The sequence below is a fragment of the Kogia breviceps genome, chromosome 7 (genome assembly GCF_026419965.1).
Source record: "Kogia breviceps isolate mKogBre1 chromosome 7, mKogBre1 haplotype 1, whole genome shotgun sequence".
NCBI lineage: Eukaryota > Metazoa > Chordata > Mammalia > Artiodactyla > Physeteridae > Kogia > Kogia breviceps.
In genome coordinates, this window is record NC_081316.1 from 101,257,312 (window position 1) to 101,273,536 (window position 16,225).

At 44.1% G+C, this 16,225-nt stretch overlaps 1 protein-coding gene across 7 annotated transcripts in view; it reads left to right on the forward strand.

Moving 5' to 3' along the window:
• Window positions 1-16,225, forward strand: part of DIXDC1 (DIX domain containing 1) — a 71,204-nt gene that overhangs the window by 46,534 nt on the left and 8,445 nt on the right. For 6 of the 7 annotated variants that reach the window (XM_067038932.1, XM_067038929.1, XM_067038930.1 and 3 more), the window contains 11 exons: window positions 1,048-1,196; window positions 3,841-3,930; window positions 6,228-6,281; window positions 8,196-8,246; window positions 10,872-10,976; window positions 11,344-11,397; window positions 11,874-11,966; window positions 12,047-12,118; window positions 12,779-12,868; window positions 13,215-13,376; window positions 13,897-13,963. In XM_067038932.1, the coding sequence (XP_066895033.1) occupies window positions 1,048-1,196; window positions 3,841-3,930; window positions 6,228-6,281; window positions 8,196-8,246; window positions 10,872-10,976; window positions 11,344-11,397; window positions 11,874-11,966; window positions 12,047-12,118; window positions 12,779-12,868; window positions 13,215-13,376; window positions 13,897-13,963 (987 nt within the window). The remainder of the gene's footprint in view (window positions 1-1,047; window positions 1,197-3,840; window positions 3,931-6,227; window positions 6,282-8,195; window positions 8,247-10,871; window positions 10,977-11,343; window positions 11,398-11,873; window positions 11,967-12,046; window positions 12,119-12,778; window positions 12,869-13,214; window positions 13,377-13,896; window positions 13,964-16,225) is intronic. The other variant, XM_067038931.1, reaches the window with a different exon arrangement.

Sequence of the window (16,225 nt, forward strand, 5' to 3'; positions counted from 1 at the left end):
ACGGTGAGAACATACAGCACAGAGCAGGTCTGCATCATGTTTGGTATAAAGGCTACAGAAAGAACCACAGAGTTCCCTTTGTGTAGACTTCTTCCTCTGTCTTGGTCGATCTCTTTCTTACATTAAACACACAGAGGAAAGCATGGAAGAAGCAAAGCACAAGACTTCGAGTTTTATTTGCCTGTAAGGGATATAACGAAACTGAAGCCCTCTGAAGGAAAACTGGAATTAAATTCTTCCTTATTCATTTCCCATCTAGCCCTGGCGTTAGTACTAAAAAGTCAGTCTTATTCCTGAGTCAGAAATTCCTGGCACCTCGGGGAGGGAGAGGGAGGCCTTTACAGAGTGCTTGCTCTAAACCAGCTACCACGGGCCCTGCACATATGTTACCTCATTTAGTTGCACGACAACCCAGAGGGATTATACTTATCATATTCATTCTTATGAATGAAATCAGAGCAAAGAGACTGTAAAGATAGGGAAATAAAACCAGAGAGAGAGAGAGAGAGAGAGAGAGAGAGAGAGAGAGATGAAACACTTTGTACAAGTATGGTTTGTTTCCTTTGTGACTCACACAATGTTATATGTGAAAGGGGTTCAGTCATAGCTGAACCGGTCAAAGGAATTTGAGTTGAGGTCTTCCCTCTGAAGCTCCAGAGCGACCAACAGGAATTTTGTTTTCATTGCCTCTGACAGCTTCCCCCTTTGTAGCTGGCAGGATCAAGCTCTAGGAATGCCAATTCTACAGAATTAAGAGTAAAATCTGTCCCATACCAAGATTCCCAGGGAGTCTTATTGCTTCCTTAAGGTTCGAAAGAGGATGGATCTCCCCAGCAGAGAAAGCGTCACTCCCGTGAGCCTGGAGTCAGTCAATGGCCAGTTCTTTCTGTCTCACAACCCCACCTGGTGGAGAGTCCAATCTGTGCAGTGAGAGCGGGTTCAGCAGGCAGGTGACCTGGCCCTGTGAACACGCAGGACTGTGACTGCTTTCTGCCTGCAACTCAGTTTTCCTCAACATGAACTGTACTCCCTCCTTTCCTCTTGTAGAGGAGACAGACTCTCCATTATCCCGGGACTGGAGACCAGGCAGCCCCCGGCCCTATCTGGAGACTTCATGGGAGGAACAGCTGTTGGAACAACAAGAACATTTGGAAAAAGAAATGGAGGAAGCCAAGAAAATGATATCAGGACTACAGGTAGCTCTTTCCCTCGTAGTTTGTCTTTGGTACACCAATTTTTTTTTTTTTTTTTTTTTTTTTTTCTTGGCTGCGCTGCACGGCTTGTGGGATCTTAGTTCCCCGACCAGGAATTGAACCCTGGCCATGGCAGTGAAAGCGCCAAATCCTAACCTCTGGACCACCAGGGAATTCCCGCATCCATTGTTTATTATTTTGAAGTCACTAGGATCAGTTGAAAGTAAACTGACTCAGTTGTGTATGAGGTCAGAATTGGGGAGTTTACATAGAGGGAGTAGTGCATGAAAAGCAGAAAATCCCTTACAAGTGAGTATGTTTAAATGGGCCTCAGGGACTCTTGTTGACAGCATAGCTGTTAGGAGTTCTGCAAGCATGGGAGCCGTATCCACCGTTACCAAACATCTACTCTGGCTCTCTGCTTTGTGGGTGGGTTTCTCCCCTGCTGCAGCCACAGACCTGCAATGGCAGCTTTCACCACAGAATGGCATTGTGAAGAGTCAGGATTCTCTCCTAGGAATTCACCTTCAGGAAGGCTGTAAATGCCAGTAATGCTGCAGGTCTCTGCCTGGTCTAGCTAAGGGATTTAGCTCACTCTTAGTGCATTTGTAAGTGGACGCCAAGGCATAATGATCAGGTAGAAGAGCAACAAAGCCCTTCAGTTTTTCCTATACCTTCTGTGCCAGCAAATCTCCCCCAGAGGCCAACTGACCCACTTGACTTAGTTCCTACCCTGAATGACCCCCCTCAATCCTCCATCTTTGTGTGTCTGTCCCTGTTTTGGGGGGGGCCCTTATAGTGTTCTGATGACCCTGAAATTGCCTAGGAATATTCCTTTCTGTTTGTGCTGGGAACTGCACTGCTTCTGAATTGTCAAATATTTATGGACACGTAAACAAAGCCCACATTATGTGAGTGGCTCTGGCAGCCCGCAGGCGGTGGAGGACGTACTCCCAGCCAGCCAGCAACAGGGTGGGGACACAAAAGTGTTCCTAAAGAAAAGCGAGATTCGTGCAGTGGTAAGATAATTTGCATAATGTATGCCCCAGGCACCGAGAGGGGTTGGAGGAGTGTTTACTGCCTAAACATTCACAAGGAGGTGGTTGCTCTTCCCTCATTTGCTCTGTATTTTTAAATGTCTGCCTTTTAGTTCCCTTCTGTGTCCCTCCAATAAGGAATGGTTTAGTTAACGGAATGGTTTTTTTGTGCTGTCCTTTAATAGGAAGGATTAAAGCATGGAGAGTTTGGGGATTGTACCCAACCAGGTTTTTCCCAGGATAATTTCGTTGTATGAACATAGATATCCATCAATTTGGTTTTCAGTTTGGTTTGCATTTTTCAGTCTGGGAGAAATCCCATAGCGGATTAGACAGAAAAAGAAGAGAATCAACAGGCAGAAAGTCAGCATCCTAATATTCCCTGCAAACAGGAGTTTTAATTCACAGCCACAGGATCACAATGAGAATTCAGTTCCATTACAGAATACAATGGGGCTCACAGCATCCGCTGGGCTTCTTAACTCTTTCAGTGATGAACAAGTTGCATGCTGAGCCACGTCCAGGATTTCTGACTTGTTAGTGTACGTTATTAGGGCTGGGTGAACACTCTGCCCTTAGAGTCCGTATTTCTGTAGTGTCGTTCTCCCCAGGTCCCTGCCACAACTCCATAGGATAACCCAATTCATTCGCTTGGCTAAAATTGTATTATTAATTAGTACTTGGTAGACTTGGTAGTGGCTGGATCTTAAAATGATTTTATATACCAACATTTATGATGTAATTTATGTTATATTTATTGAAACAAGGTTTAACCTCTGTATCTCTTTTCTTTGGATTGGATTGAGAAAAAAATCGTGACACAAAGTGGTGCTAGATTTTTAAATCTTTCACTACCTGCAGGGGTAGATCCAAGTTTTGTGGGTCCTAAAGTATACCATTTGGGGGGCCTTCTTTACAGATTATGACTACAAAGTTAGCTATAGGACCCTGGGAGGGGCAGGACTGGGAAGGCGCCCTGAGGTTTGAGCTTCCTTAGCCTCAGGGTAAATCTGCATCACCTGCCACCTCACCGCCAATATTCTAATGAAAACAAAGCCTGGTGTGAGGCCTTGAAATAAATACGGACACCTTTCTGCAAATCCGTTTTCCTTCTTATTCTATCCAGGTTGCCCTAGGGAGCAAAAATGAAGAATTATTAAATCAAACAAGAATCAGACAAACCCAAGTCCAAGCTCTAAATGTATTCCAAATAATTCCTTATAATAAACTTTTCTATGCCAGGATAATTCTACACTGTTTTTAGTTTACTTTCCAGCTGGTAAAATTCAGTTTGAACTGCTCTGGTTTGAAATGTGACTTCTGAAAGGAAAGTTTATTTTTAGAATTTTTTTCTGGGGCCAAGGAGCCTTGGAGCAGAGGATTCGGGTGTATCCAGAGAGGTGAAAGAGGCCTGGACCACTGGCCGGACAAAAGCACTCCAGACAGACTCAAGATGAGCAGTTGGAGGTATCTAAGGGCCCACAGTTACCAGGGAGATTTCTAGAGGAAGCCCAGTTGTAGTTTCATTTTGGGATGAGCTTACCAAGGCCAACTCTAGACTCCATCATCTGATGGGAGTTAAGTTTCTTTCTGCCTTTGTGGTTGTCCAGGCCTTACTGCTCAATGGATCCTTACCCGAAGATGAACAGGAGAGGCCCTTGGCCCTCTGTGAACCAGGAGTCAATCCCGAGGAACAATTGGTGAGCTCCTTCTTTTGTGACTGGACACTGAATAATCTGGTTTGAGTGTTTGATTTATTTTTAGCATTGGACACTCATCTGTGCCCTCTTAAAATGCTCTCTTCCCTGACTTCAACTCTTCTGGTTTTCCTCATATATGTTTGACTACTCTTCCTTTCTCCCACAAATATTTATTGTGTGCTGACTATGTCCCAGACAATGTTTCAAAGAGCCAGAGACACCTGAAGGACAGATCAGACCTCACACCCTCTCCTCGTGAAGTCTACATTCAGGTCCCTGTTGACTGATAAAAAAAAAAAAAAAGCACAACCTGAAAGTCAAGGTTTATGTTTCATTCGGTGAGGACTTAAGGACAAAACTGAGGACTTAAGCCCAGGACACAGCATCTCAGATAACTCTGAGAGACTGCTCCGAAAAGGAAGGGGGGAAGCCAGGATATATAGGAGTTTTTGCAACAAAAACAGGTAGTCAGAACATCAAAAGATTACTCTTTTTTTTTTTAACATCTTTATTGGAGTATAATTGCTTTACAATGGTGTGTTAGTTTCTGCTTTACAACAAAGTGAATCAGTTATACATATACATATGTTCCCATATCTCTTCCCTCTTTTTTTTTTTTTTTGCGGTATGCGGGCCTCTCACTGTTGTGGCCTCTCCCGTTGCGGAGCACAGGCTCCGGACGCGCAGGCCCAGCGGCCATGGCTCACGGGCTTAGTTGCTTCGCGGCATGTGGGATCTTCCCGGACCAGGGCACGAACCCGTGTCTCCTGCATCGGCAGGCGGATTCTCAACCACTGCGCCACCAGGGAAGCCCTCTCTTCCCTCTTAATAAAAGAAAACCAGGTATTTCAAGGAACGTAGCGCTTTTCTCTGTATGGGAAGATGCCAGAGTCTGGGCTCACTGAGGTCGTTCCTTTGATGTGCTCACTGGGACAAGGATGCTGTGCTTTCGCGTCCTGAGTCTCCTCAGAGGTGGTTGCAGCAGTTGACTGCTAGATGCGGGCATTCTTTGTTTCCACCCTGAGTTCCCTCAGGGCTGACGCCCGGGCCGTGGCTTGATGGCTGTCTTTATTTGTTGATTTGGCAGGTGGCATTCTTAGTTCACATCCCCTTTGAAGCTTCTCTTTTTCTGCCTGTGCCTTAAAAGTTGCTGCTGCTCAGGGTTCCACTCTGGGCTCTCTTCTGTCTTGTCCATTCACCTGGGTAATACCTGCTGCCATGGCTTCACTTGCTTCCCACCTGTCTCATATGTTGCCTCTCAAATATTTATTTCTAGCCTAGCTCTCTCCATGGAGTTCTACATTTATAAATGTGACACGCACCTGCCTATCGATTATCTCCACTCTATGCCCCATAAGCATCTCAATTTCAATGAGTCCTAAATTAAATACCTTTCTCTTCCTTCTCTCCCCACCCCCCAAACGACTTGTCTTTTAAGTTTCTGTTCTTTATCACTATCCATCTACCCAAATACCCAAAACAAATCTGAATCTCGTCCTGGAATCCTTTGCGGCCCTTCCCTCTATATCCAGTTAGTCACCAAGTTTTTCAGTATACTTTTCTTTTTTTTTTTTGGCGGTACGCGGGCCTCTCACTGTTGTGGCCTCTCCAGTTGCGGAGCACAGGCTCCGGACGCGCAGGCCCAGCGGCCATGGCTCACGGGCCCAGCTGCTCTGCGGCATGCGGGATCCTCCCGGACGGGGGCACGAACCCGTGTCCCCTGCATCGGCAGGCAGACTCTCAACCACTGCGCCACCAGGGAAGCCCCTCAGTATACTTTTTAAATATCTTCATCCAGTTTTCTCCAACTTCACAGGTACTACTTTAATTTCAGGCCTCCATCCAGTATTCTGGTGACCTTCTAACTGGTTTTCCTGATTCCTGTTCTGTCCTCCTCTAATTCATTTTCCATAAAACTGCAAGAATAATTTAACTTCAAAGCAGATTTTATTTTGTCATCCCTTGGCCTAAAACTTTTCATCAGTTCCCCATTGCCCTTACTGGCCTTCATGATCCTGCTCCGTTTTCCTCTCGAGCCTCATCTCTTGTCATTTCTCTTTCCACTTGCCCAGCCCCTGCACACAACACACAAATATTCATTCTAAACTTTATCCACATTCATCTATTCGCACCACCCCGGCCATGTGCATCACTGGAGGGCAGGGACTGTTTCCTGTTCTTTGCAGCCACTGTACAGGGCTAGCATCTAGTAACTGCTCAATAAATAGTTGTTGAATGAATGCCCTCTGAATTTTACAGCGTAGGTACATAACCACCTCTTTTTGCCTTACATTCAGATTATAATCCAAAGTCGTCTGGATCAGAGTATGGAGGAGAATCAGGACCTAAAGGTATGTCAGGAAATGTACATTTTGCCCTTTGAAAAAAATTTACAGGACTATTCCACACCAAGTTCAGGACAGTTATGGGGAGCAGGGAAGGATGCAGACTCAAGACTTTGGCTGTATCTGTATTATGTCTTTAATTGAAAGAGAGAGATACATCCTAAATATGGCAAAAAGGTAATACCTTTTTAATCTCAGTGATTAGTAATAGGTATCTATGTCATTATTGCTTATACCTTTCTGTATATTTGAAATGTTTCATATTGTTTATCTTTTTAATTAAAATAAACAGTGGATCTAATATCAATACGGTAGTTTTTTAAATAATTGACATAACATTATATTAGTTTCAGGTGTACAGCATATGTATATATTCTGAAATAATAGCAATAAGCCTAGTTAACATCTGTCACCATTACATAGTTACAGATTATTTTCTTGCAATGAGAACTTTTAAAAAATTTATTTATTTATTTATTATTTTTAAATTTTTGGCTGCGTTGTTTCTTCATTGCTGCACGTGGGCTTTCTCTAGTTGTGGCGAGCGAGGTCTACTCTTCATTGCGGTGTGTGGGCTTCTCATTGCGGGGGCTTCTCATTGCGGTGGCTTCTCTTGTTGAGGAGCACGGGCTCTAGGCGCATGGGCTTCAGTAGTTGTGGCGTGTGGACTCAGTAGTTGTGGCTCGCGGGCTCTAGAGCTCAGGCTCAATAGTTGAGGCACACGGGCTTAGTTGCTCCACGGAATGTGGGACCTTCCCGGACCACGGCTCGAACCCATTTCCCCTGCACTGGCAGGCGGATTCTTAACCACTGCACCACTAGGGAAGACCCCTAGTATGGTCTTTTTTAATGAACACTTTCCAAAATTCTTTTAGTTCAGTGAGTCTTAGCTTTTTTGAGGACATAAGTATATGACTACAGCCATTAACCTTCTCCCCAGAAATTTGCATGAAAGCACGCACACCCACTCACTGACTTGAATTTTGATTGGAGTAACTTTAGAGCCCATCTGTGGAGTCCAGGTCAAGAATCCCCATTTTAGATATGTTAATTCCAAACTCTTGATGGGGTGCAATAGGAAAAGAAGAGAGTACAGTCTGAGTTGTGGGTGTTCCTCTTCTATAAATCTCTTTCCTAGTAACAATCATAATCTGTTGTAAGGGAGGGTTAACTAAGTATTTTATTATTGGGCTAAATGTGTTGGTTTTTTTTTTTGCGATACGCGGGTCTCTCACTATTGTGGCCTCTCCCGTTTGTGGAGCACAGGCTCCGGACGCGCAGGCTCAGCGGCCATGGCTCACAGGCCCAGCCGCTCCGCGGCACGCGGGATCCTCCCGGACCAGGGCACGAACCCACTTCCCCTGCATTGGCAGGCGGACTCCCAACCACTGCGCCACCGGGGAAGCCCTAAATGTGTTTTCGTTTGGTCCATAAAGAACAATACGCTCTTCGAGGACAGAAGTACTCTAATCCTTTCTGAACATTAAAAATGAAGATAATTATTTCATGAAATTGGGGGTGGCCATATTAAGATATGATCATATATTTCAGTGAGAGGGATTTAGATTGTTATGATTTATGATTAAGTTTCCCTGTTGGCGAGGATTGCTAAATGTAGGAATGAGAACCTCTGGGAATGTATGGTATCTTATTTCTTGGCAAGAAAGAGCATGGGCAGTTGAGCCTGGACAGCTGGACAGCTGAGCCTGGGTGCCACAGGGCAGAATGGAATGGGTCCTGTTTGTTTCTGTGGGTCAGCCTTTACTGTTTACTAGAAGGCAGACGTGCCTTCTGCCTCGGTGGAAGGTTGATTTTTCTTGGAATGGTTATCTGAGTTTTGTGTTCTTGCTGACGGAATGAGGTAATGCTTCTGAAGCCACCCAGATGCTACCATCTGATCTAACTATATTTGGTTTGCAGAAGGAGCTGCTGAAGAATAAACAAGAGGCCAGAAACTTACAGGGGATAAAGGTAAAAAGAAAGACATATAACTCTTCAAATAAACTCTACAAAGTAAAGCAGTCTGTGGATAAGAGTGGGTACTGGGGGGGCTAGCTGGGTCCTCTAGTCTTTCCTTGTGTACATCTGATGGGGCCTTTCACAGGCTCTGTGCTACTAGTAAAGAGTGGGCTTTGTGGATGGGAAGTGAGGCAGGTGGAGGAATATACCTCTGTTTTGCTGAGGCTTATTTCTGGTGGTTATGACTCTTGGTGCTGTCACTTCCCTCGGCCACCGTGATTGTTTCTGTGTGTGAAAACAATCAGTTATTACAGTTTCCTTCAGTTTCAGTTTTTTGTCAGTTTTCTTCAGTTCTAGGAAGAATATACTCTTAAAAATTGTAATTTACTTAGGTTTTAAATAGTTAATAACATTCAAATGGTTTGAAGTTAAAAGGGTACAAAAGGCTAATCCTTGAGAGGTCTGCCTTCCGGCCCTGTCCTCCCAGTTACCTAGTTCTCTTTCCTGGAGGCAACTTACCAGTTAGTACCAAGTATGTATGCATGTAGTTTTTCCCCAAATAATTACATACTATAAATACAGTTGGACACGTTGCTTTTTTCACTTAGCAATGTATCTTAGAGATCATTCTGTTTCAGTACATAAAGACCCTAGTATTCCAGTATGTGTATATCGGATAATTCATTTAATCAGTTCCTACTGATAGTCTGGGTTATTTCCAGTCTTTTGCTAATACAAACAGTGATCTAGCTAATAATCTTGCTTATATGTTATTTCACCCAAGTAGGAGTATATGTGCTGAATGAATACCTGGAAGTGGAAAAAGATGTTCTCAAGCTGCTGCTTTGCCCTCTCCTCTTCCCGATACTCCCATTCACGGGCTAGACTAGGGTATAACTCAGCAGCGTTTTCCAGAGTATATTCTGTAGCCTTAGTCCTTTGAGATCCTCCAGAAAACAGCATGTTTCATGCTCAAATAAAAAGCAGTGCTCTACAGGCTTGAAGAGTCACAATGATTAACAGCATATTAAAGGACCAGAGAAGGTCTGTCCTAAAGAGGTTGGCCTAAAAAAAGTTGGACTATTAACCACAGAAGTGCTTCCCCCCCCCCCATGTAACACTTATTAACATCCCATGGAGCACACTTTGGGAAACATTCCTCTGCACCACTGGTGCCAAGGGCATCTTAGACCACCTTGCCATGTACTGTCATGGCAAGACAGCATATTTAAGAATGGCCTCCCACATTTTCCAGAGCCTACACCATTTCTCTGAAGTTTGTAAAGAGAGAAAAACCCCTGTGATGCTGCTCCAGTCCATTAGTTCCATTTGAAGTCACCATGGTTGGAGGATTGTGTCATAGCTGATCCTTTTATTTTTTTTTTTTAGGTATAATTAGCATTTATTGAGCCTTTATATACATGAAATATCATGTTAAGTATTTTATTTTCTTGTTTAATTGTAAAACAACACAACAACATGAAAGTACTGTATACCAGTGTTCCCAGCAGCATTATTCACAATAACCCAAGTGTTCATTAACTGATGAATGGATAAAAGAATGTGACACACACACAAAATGGAGTATGATTCAGCCCTAAAAAGGAATGAAGTTATGATACACGCTACAACATGGATGATCCTTGAAAACATTATGCTAAGTGAAATAAGCCAGAAATAAGCCACATGTTGTATGGTTCCACTTATATGAGGTAGCTAGAACAGGCAAGTCAGAGAGAAATAAAGTAGATCATAGAGTTTACCAGGGACTGGGGCAAAGGGGGAATGGGGAACAATTGCTTAATAGTTGCAGAGTTTCTGTTTGGGATGATGAAAAAGTTTTGGAAATAGAAAGCAGTGATGGTTTTACAACATTGTGAATGTAATTAATGCCAGTGATGTACCCTCAAAATAGCTGATCCTTTTAAATGAGTATGTACAACCCACCTTGTCTGAGGCCTGGTGGAAACCAAGATGGTCCAAGCTAAGAGAAAGATAGCCTAAAGCTTGTAGGATCCTATGACACTGGGAAGAGGAACCATCAGTCTAAGAACATTTCTGAACATGGAAATAGAATCCCAATCCTGGTCCAGACTAGGCACTGGAAGGCAGTGGAAGCAGGGCAACAGCAGGGCTCTAGAAGGCAGGGTGGCAGTGATTCCAGGGTTCCTATATGAACAGGGTGTCAGACAGTGATAGGGCCCAGCCCTCTAGGACCAAAGAGCTCATCCAGATTGAGTATTTATAGGCCCAAGATACAGAGAAGAAAGCCAGGGAGGAAGGAGGGAGAGTGCATTGTTCAAGGTCACTGTCACGTAAGCAAGTGGTAGACGTGTAATTTGAGACTAGGTCTGTCTGATCCCAGAGGCCACTTATTCTTCCTCTAGGCCATCATGCTGTCAGCAATGCAGTGGAAAGTAGGGGCAAGTAATGGATGGAGGAAAAAATCAGGTTTCCATCAGCTTGGTAGGACAATGGATACGATTTTCCTTTAGATTCTAGTGCCCTGGAAGGGAACAGAAAAATTTCTGCCCATCTCCTTGTGGCAAGACCCTGTACTCTTTTTGTCTCCCAGTTTAGTGATAACCGGCTGGTTGATGAGTTGGGACCACAATAGTGAGTGTGCTTTCTCCCCAGGATGCCTTGCAGCAGAGGCTGACTCAGCAGGACACGTCTGTCCTTCAGCTCAAACAAGAACTACTGAGGGCAAATATGGACAAAGATGAGCTGCACAACCAGAACGTGAGTTGAAAGAGTGAACTTGGACTTCATTGAGCCCCAGGTAGCAAAGTAGGATACGGTATAAAGTCCGTTTAGATCTATTCCCCATCAGACTCCTCTCTGTTCCTAGGTGAAAGCCCATGCCACACTGGCCTCGAGCCCGTCAACTCTGAGGGCATGGAGACACTGAGGCTGCATTGTGGTTCTATAGTCTGATTATCTCACTGAAGATGTGGAGAGCGGCTGTGTGTTTTTACCATAGTCATGCCCTCTCTGTGCTGTATGCTGTAACTGCCAGCATCAACTCCAGTTACTAAGTAGCTGGTTTCCTACTGGATTGGCAGACAATCCTTCCACGCCAATGAATTCTTTCTTATTCTTCTTGCAGGTGGATCTGCAGAGGAAGCTAGACGAGAGGAATCGACTCTTGGGAGAATATAAAGTAAGAACGTATATAAGTTTGGAGATTATTTCCATCTGACCTTTGGTGAACAGCCTCCTGTTGCTGTTGTTCAAACAGCACAGAAGTACTCTGTTCTCATTCTTGCTTTCTGCAAGGAAATCCTTTTCTGAGTTCCCTTGATCCACTAGCCCTGAAGGGAGATAGCATGGCTAGGAGCAAGAACACAGCACTAGGAGTCTGGAAACTTCACTTCAGTCTTAACCTTTACCTCTAGCCAGCATGGACGGCATGCAGTGGTCCTCCTGCTAATGCTAGTTCCCGTTCTCCTTCCGTTTCCCAGAATCCTTTGCTCCGTGTGAGGCTCCCATGGTAGATAATGTCTTCCCGTGCAGCTTGAGGAAAGGGCTGTTCCCTCTGAGGCTCTGCTTTCCTCAGGTGGAAACTGCATCACAGCAGGTGAAGCGTTGGCTGTCCTTGGCTTTGCCGTGCATCTGAAGGCCGTGTCTCTGTTGCAGAAAGAACTGGGACAGAAGGACCGCCTCCTGAAGCAGTACCAGGCCAAGTTGGAGGAAGCACTTCGGAAGCTCTCTGAAGCCAGTTACCAGCAGGTGGGGACACGTTCCGCCACTGACTTTCCTGCCCCTCTGACCTGAACAAGTCCTTTTCTGATGGAGTGTCTGATTTGCAGGTGGATCTGGAGCGGGAACTGGAACACAAAGACGTCCTGTTGGCTCACTGTATGAAAAGAGAGGCAGAGGAGGTAACCTACCACTCGGGGTCTCCCTCCCATGTTTACAAGGGCAGAGAGGGAGATTCTGTTATCGACTCAGGGCTGAACCAACACCACGGGTCAGTTTGTCAGGAGGCGATTTGGTGAGGCACTTACAAGTGCGGGTTCTGGGATAAGAAAGTCTGGTTTCAAATCCCAGCTTTATACTTTCTTACCATTGTGTACCTTCATTTGCTTCACTTTTGAACCTTAGAAATAACGTTCATCTGGAAAATGACAGTGGCCTTCTCTGCCATTATGAAGAGTATATAAGATAACCCATCTAAGTTATTAAACACAGTCCTGGTAGATCCACCTGGCACAGAGTTAGGCTCAAAAAATACTAGTCATTGTTCTTTTTTTTTTTCTATTACTGAAACAAAGGCAGGAGATGCTGGAACAGTATTCTCAGGCCCTCCAGGGGCCAGGCAGAGGCTAGGTTGGGGCCTCCAGGCGAGGTTTTCATTTTGTTCACTCTGCATTCAGCAGTGCCTTCTGAGTGTCAAGTATTGGTGATGTAACAGTGAACAAAAGGGTACAAAATCTCTGCACTGTGTCAGGAAGTGACCAGTGTAAAGAGGAAAAATAAGGTGGGACATCTTACTTTGGAATTCTCCATCATACAAGCATCATTTCTTCTTGCCGCTCTAGGTGACCCACTGCAGCAGTCACAACCCTCAAAGCAATGGTTTTCTCCTTCCAGTGGCAGGAAAAGGAGCTGCTTCAGTCATTCACAGAGGGGTAGGTGCTTAGGATTTGAGTACAGACTTGCCACTTCCAGCCACAACCACAAGAGTACCCTAGCCATCGCCAGTGGAGCAGGCCTTTCATATCCCCATTCCCCAATTCTTGCATCTGTTGGGTGCGTAAAGTCGTGAGGCACTTGCTATCCAAAATTAAGAATTAGTGGGCAAACAGTGGGCTTGCATCTGTGGAGGAAAATGTTCTACAGTTTACACCTCCTCCCTCAAAAATTAAAGATCTCTTCTAGAAACCTCTCTCCCGTATCTTCTTAAGCCCAGCGGTTGGGATGTGGTTAATAACGTGGGAGCGTGCCGTGCCAGCAGCACCACGTTTTTGCCCACAGAGCAGTGACCTGCAGCTCGTTCGGGATGCCCTCCGCAGCCTGCGCAACAGCTTCAGTGGCCACCACCCTCAGCACCACACCATCGACAGCTTGGAGCAGGGCATCTCCAGCCTCATGGAGCGCCTGCACGCCGTGGAGACCCAGAGGAAACAGGACAGAAGGGTAACCCTCTTTCGGTGGTGTTTCACCTATTCCCCCAAAGAAGCTTGGTCTTATCAATTTTAATGTAGATGAAGGCAGTGCTAAGATAATAAGACCCCGCTGAAGGTTACAGTTGCTTCTCTCTTTGGTTTTCCTCTCTGGGGAGCTGACTGTTGTTCATCATGGTATGACGGTCCAGGGAGGGAATTCATGGGTAACTCTTGCTCTTGGCAACTGTGTAACTGTCTAAGGAATTGTGGTTCTTGACCCACAGGTGTCCCTTTACTGCTTGTTCTCTGTCTTCTTCCCCCCGAATGAACTTGGCATTATATATGGGAAATATATGGGGAAAACACTGGAAACTAAAAAGCTTTTTATAAAGGTACATTTTTATCGTTAGGATAACCATGTCCAATTTTATATACTGCAGAAAAAGATGTGGTAGAAAAGTATATATTTTAGGTACACTTTTAGGATTTAAATTTCTTGGCTGAATTCTCCCACTGATTGTAACCTTTGTGATTTTTGTGTGGCTCCCCAGGTTCGGGGCAAGTCACCCAGAACTCAAGCAGGTAGTGAATACCGGGAGTCCTGGCCCCCTAATTCAAGTAAGTACTCATTATTGCTCAGTAAGGACTCCTAGCATATTAGATCAGAGACTTAGTATTTTTTATGCTACTGATATTTGGGGGATAGAGTTTTTCTTGTAGTACTTCACTCTTGTAATATGTTGTTTCTGTAGCAATACTAGAATTGAGGTATTTCTAGGACTGTGAAGACCCATAACATCATCATCACCACCGCCATTACCCCGAGTACCACTTGGCCAAGTGCAAGGTGCTGCTGATTCAGAGAGGCTAAAATATCTTAAATAAAATATCTGTGGAAATATACAAGCTCAAAATAGTTACACCAAGCAAAGCAAAATATAAAAAAACAAACACACATACAAATCACCCTAAAGTTCCAAATAGCACAGAAAATTTCCAGTTCTTCCTAGAGGCAGGAAGTTTAATTTCTTTGTGGACTTTCATTAAAACTTTGAGTGCATAGGTCACTCAGTTTGTTTTAACCTGCCCTGTGCCCACTCATTACATCTTTTTGCCTTGTTAATTCTGACAGGTTGGAAATCTACCCTGCCTAGTAATTTCAATTTTACTTTGTATCTTACCTTTTGGTCTGATAGCATTCACATTTTCTTACCTTTTATAGTTTACCCAGGCCTGATCTAAAAGTATCTAAATAATAATTTATAAAAACCAAATAGTTAAAGGCTGACCATACCAGATTTATATGTTAAATATATAATTTTTAAAACCACATTAATAAACAAAATCTAAAGTAAAACATTTAAAGCATTTGCACAAATATGAAAGGTAAAATATTTTTTTGTAGAGTAGATAAGACAGCATTCTCAAGCCTCCAGATATCTTTTCCTCTTGAATGAGATCTTTACACTGGGAATGAAACAGATTATGTTAGTACCAAAATTAGTTTCAGTTTCTTTTTCTAGCATTGTTTTGACCCAGTCATTTCTGTTTTCTTGATAGGGTTTTGTTTGTTTGTTTGTTTGTTTGTTTTGCGGTACGCGGGTACGCGGGCCTCTCACTGCTGTGGCCTCTCCTGTTGCGGAGCACAGGCTCAGGCTCCGGACGCGCAGGCTCAGCGGCCATGGCTCACGGGCCCAGCCGCTCCGCGGCATGTGGGATCTTCCAAAACCGGGGCACGAACCCGTGTTCCTTGCATCGGCAGGCGGACTCTCAACCACCGCACCAGCAGGGAAGCCCTTGATAGGGTTTTTATTTTATTGTTAGCCTCTTCAGTACTTCCTTTAGGTTAGTATAAACTGCCAATGTATGTAGGCTAAATATTTGGAAATTCTTTTTCAGAAGTCTAATAAATTTCTCCCTCCCTGAAATAATTATCTTGTATATATGAATTACTTATTTAAAATACTACAAATAAATTCAGAGCTTCTTATAAACTAGGGTGTTAATCTAATATCTATATTTACAAATAAGCTGAAATGTCTCTCATCTAGAAATACAAACACTTGTGTAACTTGCTAGTCCTCTAGCTACTGGCTTACTTCTCTTATTGCCCTATGTCAAACTTCTTGAAAGAATAGTCTGCAATTGCTCTTTTTTCATCCTTACCTCCCATTCAGTTCTTAATCCACTAGTTGGACTTTTACTCAGTTACTCCACTTAGTGTTCTTTTTGTTGGATCACTGTTGACTTTCTCGTTGCCTAATCAAAGTGCTTACTTTTCATACCTTATCTTCCATAGACTTTTCAAAAGCATTTACTATTCTTGAATAGTCTTCTTCTGGAAACATTTTTCTCCTTTAACTTCACTACCAGTTATTCATTCAGCAGATATTGACCGAGCATCCATTATGTAGCACCCTTGTTAGGCATTGGAGGTAGAGAGATGAACAAGATGGACTTGGTACTTGCCCTCACTGGATTGTAGTCTCATGAACTAGATACAACCTCCTCTTCTTCTCCTTCTCTGTCTAATGCTTGAATGTGCCCTGAGATTCCACTAAGGTCTAGACTTAGGTCTCATATTCTTTATAGGTGATCCCTTCTACTTCCATGGCTTCAGCTACTCTTGTGTGCCAATTATTCTTTTTTTTTTTTGCATTACGCGGGCCTCTCACTGTTGTGGCCTCTCCCTTTGTGGAGCACAGGCTCTGGACGCGCAGGCTCAGCGGCCATGGCTCACGGGCCCAGCCACTCCACGGCATGTGGGATCTTCCCAGACCGGGGCACGAACCCATGTCTGCTGCATCGGCAGGCGGACTCTCAACCACTGCGCCACCAGGGAAGCCCTGCCAATTATTCTTAAACTTTTGTCTCTAACTC